Here is a 12,011-nt window from a genome sequence, read left to right as displayed (position 1 = left end):
CTTTCCTTTGGCATTTGATCCCTGGAGCACTGGAGCATTTATTCTGTTTATTTTCAATAGCAGCTAAAATGCAGTACCAGTGTATCGTGCGGCAATCACATTGTGTGCAGCTTGTCCTCCAAAAAGAAGTATTTTTTTTTTTTCACACCCCTGGTAGATTAATTCCTGAGGTTTTTTTTTTTACATCCTAATGTTGACACCGAATGAGTTAAATGTACCTCTAAGTGCAACTTGTAACATAACAAGCACAGACCTGTCTGAAATAATCAGCCAAGACTAAAGTACAATGCATAAAACAGCTGTTTATCTGAAAAAATATCACGATAGAAATGACAGACCGTTTCCACAAAATAGATTGAATTGTTTCTACAAAATCTTTGGTTACATTTACAGTGCAAAGGGTTGCCAAATACAAAGAGAATATTCAGCCTATGCTGGTGACAGAACCGTGTGAATTTTACAGATATGTAAACAACGTCGAACGTTTCTGCTTCTGTTTGCATAGATTTGGGCGGATGGCTGGAGGTCGGGGGGAGAAGGGTATACTGTACTAGACATTTTATATACTTGCCATATTTGTATACTTGGTATACAGTAACTAATGCAACAAAATAGAATAACCTTTTTAAAAAAGTAGACAATGATGGCTATCCTGATGGATCCAGCACACAGATACAAACACATAAATCTGCAGCATTCCATTTAAAGAAATCAAAAAGTCAAAACTGTTTTTTTTTTTGGAATTAAGTATGATATTTCTTTGTCACCTGTGTCCCATCTTATTCGGATCCTGTAGATCAGAGGTTCTCAGTGCAGACCCTGCCATTTCTCTATGGCTATGTAGGCCCAGCAAATGGCAGAGTGCAGTAGGGTGCCACAACGCTCTTTGCATTCTTTTGTACAAGTATAGTCTCAGGAGTGAGAGATGAAAGCGTGAGATCGGTGTGGTGGGGGGTTACATTCTACAGCCACTGCCTGACTCACAATGCTGTGGTGGGGGGTTGATTAAAACATGGCCACTGACCACCAATGGGGTGGGAAAAATGAGTTACATCATACTGCCACTGACCACCAATGGGGGGGTTAAATACTGCCACCAACTTCAATGTGCAGTTACATAATACTTCCACTAACGCAAGCGGTTGTAAACATCAGACATGAAATATGAACAAAGTATATCCCTCAAAGTGTGTACTTTTCTCAATCCAGAACACTAAGTGTCATTTCTGGTTGCTGCTTCCTTATTCTGCTATCAGCATGAATCACTTCTGACACCAAGAGAAAAATGGGGACAGAAAGGACCTCCAGCAGATTGACAGCCTCAGCTCTGTTCCTGTGAGTAGGGTGGAGGGGGGTGTGTCTCTTCCCTCCAATCAGCTCTCAGAACTCACTAAGCTCTGCAGAGTGTAAGGTCAGCTCTCTGCCCCCTTTTTTTCCTGAACTCTCAGACAAGCTTATAAATTCAGCACTTTGAATAGTTGTAGAGAAGAGAAGACTGACGATAAACAGGTACAACTTGTGTAGGAGGATTTGTTTCATCTCTGTGTATCACCCGAGGCCAGTCACTTCACTGTGTGTATATGGAAAGGTTTACAACCACTTTAAATATCTCTGTCATTGTATCTATTTAAAATACACTAATTCACATTTTGACTGATTTCTCCCCTTTGAATACATTTTAAAAGATATTTTGCAGTTCCATACTTTGAGTATAAACTTTTCTTTTACTGTTGGGGCATGGAAAGATTTGGAAAAATTTCTCGGGACCTAGACTTGCTACTGCAAGATGTGATGAGGAGACCTCCTGCTGGTCTACACGATACAATCTGATTACACAATCTTTTAGATCTACCATCATCGTGGAAGAACCTCACATTTGTCCTCACATTACATAGTTTTGGTAACTCTACAGCAGCCCATAGAGGAGTCATTTTTTTATTGCTCAACCGGCAGGTTGAACAAAAAAAACAAAAAAAAAAAAACTTGATTCCCCCTATCCATATCAATTGTGTGGATGGGGGAGAATCGAGTCTTTTTTTGTTAAAAAAAAAATTCTGACTGTGGGAAATCGTCCCTATCATCAGAACACAATGATCAGCGCTGCCGGCTATAGTAAGGAATTTAAACTGAAAGTTCAACTTCCCGGTGGAGGTCAGAAAAAAAAAAAAAAAAGGAGAACACACATGTGCCCAGTAATGATACAGACGGTGGTAATAACCAGACAGGGGTTCTAACTAGGGTTGAACCAATCCCATATATTATCAGCGAGGACCGATACCTGTGTTTAAGTTCTTGCTGATACCAATACCTTTGCGGTGCGATCTGAGCCCATACAAAATGATGGCTCAAATCGCACTGTACCAGCAGAGAAACTGCATGCGATTCGGACGGGAATTGCACCACATTCCTGCTCAAATCACATGCGATTCTTTGCAGTGTGATTTGACTCCATTCATTTTGTATGGGCTCAAATCACACCACAAAGGTATCTGTTTCAGGTAACGGAGCATTTGCATAGGTACGATAGGCTGGCCCATACACTATACAATTTTCTTTAGATTTAACTATGTAGTGCAAGGGCCTGCCTAATAGGATACAATTGAAAGTGTTGTTAAGGTTTGACCTCATATTATATGGTTTTTGGTAAATCTAAAGCAAAATTCTCAAGAAAAAAATTGTGTAATGTATGGCCAGCCATACTCGTGCAAATGCTTAGTATCGGCACCACCCTAGTTCTAGCCCTTCACTATCCAATACAAGCATATATGTATGGCCAGCTTAAAGGAAATGATCAGATTATATAGTGCATGGTCATCTTTAAACTGAAAACTTTGGATTTTTTTTCTCCCTTTCAGGGCCCATTCTACTAGTGTGATGTAGTAATGCCTCCATAACATCTCAATGGACCTTCTCAACACACCTGCATTGCAGTGAGCTGACCAAGTTCACGGCAGGTCTACTTGATCTGTTTGGGTGATTTAGCTGCCCATTCTCATGAACCCCCTTCCACCTCCTGGCCCTTCAAGAGCTTCTAAATGATGGGAGGTGGGCATTCCAGTCATGTGATTGGCAGTCACATGATCAGAAAGCTACAGATCGCAAGTATGTATTGGGAGCTTTTCCGTCCCTACTGGGCCTCAAGGCATTAAAGCTCACCTGCCAAGAGACTGCATATATGCGTACCTCCAGGAAGTGGTTAAAGGATAAGTTCACCTTTCGTAACATGTTACACCATATTCTGGGTAACAGGCTGTGCACCCCCCTGATCCACTGTTGTGACAGCTAGTGGGGGATCTTCTCCCCCTGATAGCTGTCACAATTAAAAAAAAAAAAAGAGAAAATTATTAAAAATGTGGCCGTGTGGGGGCTCCACCCATCCACATCATTCATTCAGAGTTCTGTGAATGAGAAAACTACAAGTCCCAGCAGCCTTTGCAGCATTGTAGTTCTCAATGAATTACCATGGAGCGATGGATTGCTGTGATAGCTCATTGAGTCTTCCTGTCAGAATCCTCTGGATCAACTGTGGGTATAGGAATATAACTTTTTTCTATGGTTCAACTGGATGGACTTTTGTCTTATTTCAGCCAGACTAACTAATGTATCAACTTGCCTGTACAAGGTATGAGGACACACATACACTGACAGGTCTGCAGGAGACCTGCATGGCACCAGCGATCTGCTTCTCTCTGGTGCAATGCTTTAGAGCAGGGGTCTCCAAACTATGGCCCTCCAGCTGTTGAAGTACTACAAATCCCATCATGCCTCTGGGAGTCTTGCCTGTAGCTGTCAGGAGTCTTGAAAGGCCTCATGGGACTTACAGTTCCTCAACACCTGGAGGGCTGTAGTTTGGAGACCCCTGCTTTAGAGGGTCCAGAAACGAAAAATAATAAATTCCCTTTTTTTGTAATCTGCAAAAAATGTGCATTTATTATTTTTGTTAAAGGGTGAACTTATCCTTTAATGCGCTGTCTTCGCACAACACAAGTCAACACGTGACATAACACGTTAACACGTTACATAACACACACTAACATGTGACATAACACGTTACATAACACACGTGTTAAACACACCACACGGGACTGTCCTTGGGTGAATGAACCCTCTTTCCTGGTGACAGAGGTCATGATGAAAAAAAGAGAAAATGCATGTGCGTAGTAATGATACAGACAGATGTAAAAACCAGACAGGGGTTCTACCCCTCACCAATCCATCCAAAACAAACTAAGTTTGGGCTTTAAATACACTTTAAATGAAAGCTTAATAGAACTTTGAGCTAAAATCCGCTAACTACATTCCAAGGGCATCAAAACAAAAGAGGTTTAAATTCTTATTGTTTATTTTCTCTTTCTAAAGTGGATATTGCTGGAGTAGAAAAGCCTGTCTCCTACCAGCAGCTGCAGAACGCGACTGTTGTGGGAAAGCGGTGGTCTCTCTGGAGACATTCGATATGCCTCCTGCCGAGTCAGACCTATAGATCTGTAATCAGCAAAACATTTTACTCCCAGCTGATTACAAAGCCTTAGAGGCTAACTCAGCAGGGAGATGTCAGATGTCTGCAGAGAGACCACCCAGGGCTGCTGTTAGAAACCATGGGGCCCCATACAGCCAACCTGACAGGCCCCCCCCAAAAAAGAAAGAAAAAACGGTTTACCATTCTTCAGTTATGAACGAACAGTGAGTGTTAGGTACCAATCACTCACTGTGTTCTTTCAAGAAAGGAGGCTGCTGAATGTGACATATATACAAGACCCTTCCCCCACTCTCCATCCTGAGGGATCCTAGTGTGTGCTTGCAGCTGCCGGTGGAAAGGAGAGGAAGGTGGCCGGTAGCACTGCGGGGGGGGGGGGAGGCCGTGGCAGCAGGGGGAAATGTATGCTACATGGGGAGGATCATGGGTGTGGCGGGGAGGCAATTACTGGAGCTGATCCCTGTATGGCTCTCTGCAGCAGCTAAAGCCAGAGACGTCAGCTTTCAGCTGCTGCACAGAGAACCATACAGGGGATCGGCTCCAGTAATTGCCCCCTGCCACGCCGATCACCCTCCTTGCCCACATCTAATTCACCAGATGCCAGAGGACTGGTGGTAGCCCCTTATCCACAGCCCTGAGACCACCAGTGACCTGCAAGGGTCCCACTTGGCAGCATTCTGGCAAGGGACAGGCTTTTTCACTCAAGCTGTAGCAGCTTTGAAACAAAGTGTAAGACATGGAAGGCATTTTTGGTATGACTTCCCTGGAATATACTTGGCGGATTGTGTCCTAGACACAAGTAAACTCTCATGTGTACCGTTAGATATGTGCATTAGAAAGCTCCTTATCAATTAAATAAAAAATTGCCTGTATCAGAAAATATACCTTCTAAAACCATGTGACATCACTCCCATTCATAAAACACAGCCAGGTCCAGGCACCCAGATACATGATCATGGAGGCTGACATGTCACAACCACTAGGTCATAGATGGAACCATTTTCATTTCTGTAATCACAGGTTACAGGAAAGAAGATCACTCGATTCTCCTATCGATACAGTCAGTGTTGATGGGGGGAATCCCTCCAGCTGCAATATTGTGTTCTCCCAGCAGGGGGAGCCGCCCCCACAGAGAGAACACTGACTATTGTTAGCGGCTATATTAGCCGCTAGAAATAATTACATGTAAAATCCGACCTGCTATTTGTATACAAATTGGTCAGTCAGCTTGGGTACATTCAGTCTGCCCATACATTGTTCAATTCTTGGCCAGTTCCTGCTGAAGCGGCTGAGATTTGAACCGACTATGGCCAGCTAGGTTCACAGTGTTGCGGATGCGGGAATTACAGCTGTCCTGCACCCACAATGGAAACATGCTGCTATGTAAAGACATGCAGGGCACCCCCGTGCATCTAAAGCCGCAGCATGCTTGTGGGTGTAGGAACTGCAGGGAACGATCATGCATTTTCCCTGCGACTGTGGTTTGACAATTCTGCATGCACATTTTTCTGCATGAAACGCAGGCACAGCAGCCCATTCACATGAATGTACTGCTGCGCCCGTGCAAACCCGCAGCAGCGTGAACCCAGCCTGTGTGGCACCCCTTGTAGAAACTACAATACCCATCATGCAAAGACAATTGTAATTGTTCATGGGACTGAATGCGGTCCGGTGGCTGCCTAGTCTAGGGTGGCGATACTTCCAAGTCCAATGCTACAATGATGGTGAGGTCAGAATTCTGCTCGGATCCCCCCACCATCACTGCATTTGTTGGTGTACAGAAGGCAATGCTCATCATTGCTGCAATGACACGGGACAGGTCAGAGCGGGAGTCTGAATCCCAGTCTGTAGTCCGCTCACCCAACTCCAGTGAGCAGTGACGTCATCACGTAGACCTAGATTTCAAAACATGGAAGAATTTCTGAAAAGACAGTTATAGCAATGATAAAGAAAAGTCTGCCTGGAGTTCAGCCTTAAGGCTAGGCTCCCCGTATGCCACATTCCCGTGGGCACAGCTGCCCATCATTTGAGGGGACTACTGTACCTAGGGGAAAGGTCCTTGCACCTTTTCCAAAATGGCAACTGCAGGGAGGTGGCACGGTGTAGCGTAGATGGAGGAATCTGGTTGAATTCCATTTAGACCTCCAGTTATTTATCCATGGCCAGCTTTAGTTTCTACAGTATTCGCTGGTGATATTAGGAAGGGCATAGGCGAACAAGGAGAAGTCTAGGATGTACTTGGGGAGGAGCTCTCGGATCACACCCCTGGGGGTATTGCAGAGGAAGTAATGTAATGTCTCTTTGGTGACCGGCTTGTACCAGGCCTGTCTCTCAGGAAACTGGATGTACGGTGGGGCATTGATGGCCTCCAGAACGGTGTTGGCATCCTCCTTCAGCCTCTCGTAGGACCCAATGAAGTCGTAGGTGACCGCACAAGGCTGGCACAGGTTATAGATGGGCATCCAGTGCTCGTTCATCTTTTCCACGTCCTCGTCCAGCAGGTAGCGGAGGAACTCGGAGAAGGTGACGTCCTCCCCCTGGGATGCGCCAGGCTTCTCCCGGTACCTCCGGACGATCTCCAGGCCGTACCTTTGCTGGTATTCTTTAATCTCCCCGAACTTGTTGCGGTAGGCGGACAGAAGCCTCTCCATTGGCTCCCGGACAAACAGGAACTTGTAGTAATGGCGCAGGCGGTAGGTGACCTCGTCCGGGGAGAAGTCGGACAGGAAGGTCAGGTCACTCTTGTGGTCCATCTTCAACTTGACGTCTACGTTCTCCAGGTGGCCATCCAGCACCTTGAGGACCCTCTTCCAGTTGGAGCAGGCCACCTTGGGCACGTAGCAGTAGAGGAACCTGTACTTGTCATTGACGATGATGTGTCGGAGCAGGGTCCGCCGTTGGCCCACGGGGAGGTCCCAGGGACTGCGCGCCACGTTCTTCTGGCCGCACACAACACTCAGGGTCCGGTTGCGGATATCCCGCAGGATCTCGTAGTCCGGGTCCTCTGCCCGCTGTACCTCGCCACGGTTGTGAGAGCGCCATGCCAGGTCCCCCCGGGGGGGAGGGGTCTTCACATCTGCCAGGATCCCCCTCTCTATCATCAGAAGTAACCCGCAGGAGGCCAGGATCACCCCAAACATCAGCATGGAGGGCAGCAGGGTGCTGGGGGCCCGGGGCCGGGACAGGGGGTGGGAGGGGATCCGTCTCAGGGTGGGGGGGCCACCGACGCTATAGGGGCCCCCGGAGCCCATCTGGAAGTGCTTAGGGAGCTGGTAGAGGGGGTGGGGGAACATGGCCCGGCTAGTGCTGAGCTCTCCGCCTGGAGCCCGGAATGCCGCCCCGCTCTGCACCATCCCCCGACACCCGCATCCTTCCCCGCTCAACACGGATCCCGGCCTCAGCCAGCGGCGCCTCCGATCAGCATCTCCCGGAGCAGCCCAGAGGCCCGAAGACGCGTCACAGTCACGTGACCGCGCCCAGGCCGGGGGATGCGAGCGAGACAGCCGATCATTGCTTCCTGCAGCCAATTGGGGCCGGTGTGGCCCCGCTACCTCCTTCCTGTTCTGGTCCCTGGAGCCTGAGACCCCGGGCTTGTCTACATATGGTCCTTAGGGCGTCAGTCTTCCCACTGACACCAACGATGGACCGCTATTCCTCCCACTGACACCAACGACGGGGCACTGATCCTTCCACTGACACCCAACGACGGGGCACTGATCCTTCCACTGACACCCAACGACGGGGCACTGATCCTTCCACTGACACCCAACGACGGGGCACTATTCCTCCCACTGACACCAACGACGGGGCACTGATCCTTCCACTGACAACGACGGGGCACTGATCCTTCCACTGACACCAACGACGGGGCACTGATCCTTCCACTGACACCAACGACGGGGCACTGATCCTTCCACTGACACCAACGACGGGGCACTGATCCTTCCACTGACACCAACGACGGGGCACTGATCCTTCCACTGACACCAACGACGGGGCACTGATCCTTCCACTGACACCAACGACGGGGCACTGATCCTTCCACTGACACTATATCTCCCACTGACACAAACGATGGGGTACTAATCCTTCCACTGACAACGATGGGGCACTGATCCTTCCACTGACACCAACCATTGGACACTAGTGCCCCATCGTTGGTGTCAATGGGAGATATATTCTTCCCACTATAGTATTCTATCCTACTAACACCAACCATTGGAGACTATTCCTCCCACTGACACCAGCGGTGGGCAGCTATTCTTCCCACTGACACCAACCATCGGACACTATATCTCCCACTGACACCAATGATGGGCACTGATCCTTCCACTGACACCAACGATGAACCGCTATTCCTCCCACTGACACCAACCATTGGACACTATATCTCCCATGGACACAAACGATCAGGCACTATTCCTCCCACTATAGTATTCTTCTTAATAACACCAAACATTGGAGGCAATTCCTCCCACTGACACCAACGATAGGGCACTATTCCTCCCTCTATAGTATTCCTCTGACACCAACGATGGGGCACTATTTCTCCAACTGACACCAATGATCAGACACTATTCCTCCCTTTGACACCAATGATGGGGTACTATTCCTTCCACTATAGTATTCCTCCCTCTGACACCAATGATGGGGCACTATTTCTCCCACTATAGTATTCTTCCCTCTGACACCAACGATCAGACTCTATTCCTCCCACTGGCACCAGCAATGGGGCACTATTCCTCCCTATGACACCAACGATGGGGCACTATTCCTCCCTATGACACCAACGATGGGGCACTATTCCTCTCTCTGACACCAACGATGGGGCACTATTTCTCCCACTAGAGTATTCCTCCCTCTGACACAAACGATGGGGCACCATTTCTTCCACTGACACCAATGATCAAACACTATTCCTCCCTCTGACACTAATGATGGGGCACTATTCCTCCCACTGACACCAGAAATTGGGCATTATTCCTCTAACGAACACCAATGATGGGACATTGTTACTGACACCAGGACATTTCCTACTCCCACTGGCCCTTTGTTTATAAAGTGTGGAGAGTCCAGGCCTTGTGGGATCCTGTGTAGGAAGTGAGGGGAAATCTCTCCATGGGAATACTACAATGCCAGGAGTAGGAGGATTTTCTGACCACCACATCCCAACTAGAACAATAACTAGAACCTCCTTGAAGTGGAGGAGAACAGAAGACTATGGCTTATTCAGGTGGATAGTCTCTGAAAGACGTGTCAGTACATATCTGCTACAATCCCATTTTTTATTGACATTTAACCACCAGACCAGGGCTTTCCAGACAAAGGGCCAGTTTACTGGCATCCAGACTTTAGGGGGGCCGGATTGTGGTCATTGATAGTAGAAATGATCCTGGTGTCAGTGGGGGGAAAACAATGTATCTTTAGTATTAGGAGGAGGAATAGCGCCCCATTATTGGTATCAGGAGCAGGATTTATGCCCCATCATTGGTGTCAGTGGGAGGAATAGTGCCCCATCATTAGTGTCAGTGGGGGGAGGAATAGTGCCCCATTGTTGGTGTCAGTGTGTGTGGGGGGGGGGGGGGAATAGTGCTCCGTCATTTGTGTCAGTGGGGGAAGGGGATAGTGTCCCAACATTGGTGTCAGTGGGAGGAATAGTGCCCCATCATTGGTGTCAGTGGAAGGAATAGTGTCCCATCATTGGTGTCAGTGGGAAGTATAGTGCCCCATCTTTGGTGTCAGTGGGGGAATAGTACTCAGTCATTGGTGTCAGTGGAGGGGATAGTGTCCCAACATTGGTGTCAGTGGGAGGAATAGTACGCCATCATTGGTGTCAGTGGGGGAAGGAATAATGCCCCATCATTAGTATCAGTGACACCAATGATGGGGCACTATTCCTCCCACTGACACCAATGACACTTAACTTTCTGACCCCTGTTCCAGCATGGTGCTGCTGCAGCCAGCATACCTGGTTGCAGCAGCACCATCAGCACGGCACACTTACCTGTCAGCTGTCCTTCACTCCAGCCTCTCCCTCACTTGATGTTCACGGGGCTGCTCAGCTCCACCTCCTCGCAGGTGATTGGCCACCTGTGTGCCTTTCCTGAGCTACAGTTCTGGCACCAAATCACCGGTGAGGAGGTGGAGCCGAGCTGCAGGAGTGAGGGAGTGGCTGGAGTGAATGAAGGAGCAGCGCTTCCTGGACTGGATCGTCGTGGGACTGGGACCGGAGCCAGGTAAGGTACAGAATCCCCCTGCCCGCCCCTGTACTTAGTGTCCCTTCCTCGCTGAAAATACGCCTCTGCTGGTGGGCCGGATAAATGGCTTCGGCGGGCCGCATGTGGCCCGTGGGTCGTAGTTTGAGGACCCCTGTTCTAGAGGGAGGTGCTGCCCCCCTGAAAAATGTCGCCCTAGGCAAGTGCCTTGTGGTGAATAGCACCCCTTGTTGATGTCAGAAGCAGGATTTATAAGTAAATATAAATCCTCCTGCGCTTTTATGGTGGATACAATATTCAGCTAAAAGAAGCCGCCAGCATCTATCCTATACCAAAAAAAGGACAATGAGAACTAATATATAAAAATGATGCAGCGCTAACAGAAAACACATATAATAAACTAAATATGATAGCAAATAACCCACATCCACCGGGGGATATGGGAACAGGCAAAAAACCCTTAACAGGTAGATAATAGTGGCTTAGTGCAAAATGCAGTGTCCATAGTTCATATCTTTAAAACGTGCAGGTGAATCACAGCACACTCCAAACGTGATCCAAGGCAGTCTGGCTGCAATGGCCTCTCACCTCCACTCTATGACCCCACAGGGCCACAAAGCATATTGCAGATCACCTCTGGGTCCTTTCCAACCAGTAGCTCCTCAAAGAGAAATGGCATGGGCGGACATCACATGAATAAGAATAGCCTCCAGCCGGACCAGCGGACATACAGAGTGTGCCCTCCTCAGATGTCAGAAAGCTCGTATGCTCAGAAATGAGGAGAGAAACACAATCCTCATAGTGTATTACTGATTTTAATGGCCAGACAATCACAGTAAGCCAAGAAAAACAGGAGAAACATACACTTACATAACGGCAGTATCTTTCCCCATGGATTGGGTGTACAGCATGATCAGAAGGTGTTCCAAAATGGCGCCACGCCGGAAATACGTCACCACGCTATAAACGTCGACGCGTTGCGTCACGTAACTCGTGACTTCGTCAGGACAGCGTGATTGGCCGACAGTACTTCCTTATAAAGACCGAGGACCGCACCAATCAAGGACAAGGGGCGGTTCCATCGCGGCCATATTACTGTAGTCCAATGTACACAGATACTTTCCCATTGTGTCTAATAATCACAATAGGACCAAAGATATAGTAATTTGGGAAAAAAAGCCAATTACTCTGTAAGGTATGTTAATACTGGGACACAAACATTAAAACCAGATGTGGAAACCACATACTTTATTAAAAAAGGGATAAAAATAAGATACGATCTGAACGCATGTCCATCAATACATGACATGCCAAAATACACT

General features: G+C 47.9%; 1 protein-coding gene across 1 annotated transcript; it reads right to left on the bottom strand.

The window, feature by feature from the left end:
• Positions 1-282: 282 nt before the first annotated feature.
• CHST14 (carbohydrate sulfotransferase 14) lies at positions 283-8,113 on the bottom strand. Its single transcript, XM_089687471.1, has one exon. The coding sequence runs from the start codon at positions 7,825-7,827 to the stop codon at positions 6,643-6,645; it is 1,185 nt and encodes a 394-aa protein (XP_089543597.1). The 5' UTR covers positions 7,828-8,113; the 3' UTR covers positions 283-6,642.
• Positions 8,114-12,011: the final 3,898 nt, after the last annotated feature.

This window comes from Staurois parvus, unplaced genomic scaffold (genome assembly GCF_062004578.1).
Source record: "Staurois parvus isolate SC_StPar_1 unplaced genomic scaffold, SC_StPar_1.0 ptg000426l, whole genome shotgun sequence".
NCBI classification, from domain to species: Eukaryota; Metazoa; Chordata; class Amphibia; order Anura; family Ranidae; genus Staurois; species Staurois parvus.
This window is presented reverse-complemented; position numbering and strand designations above follow the sequence as displayed.

What these genes read in the sequence shown, in the direction of transcription:
- CHST14 (XM_089687471.1), bottom strand. Translation starts at nt 7,827, where the DNA reads ATGGTGCAGAGCGGGGCGGCATTCCGGGCTCCAGGCGGAGAGCTCAGC.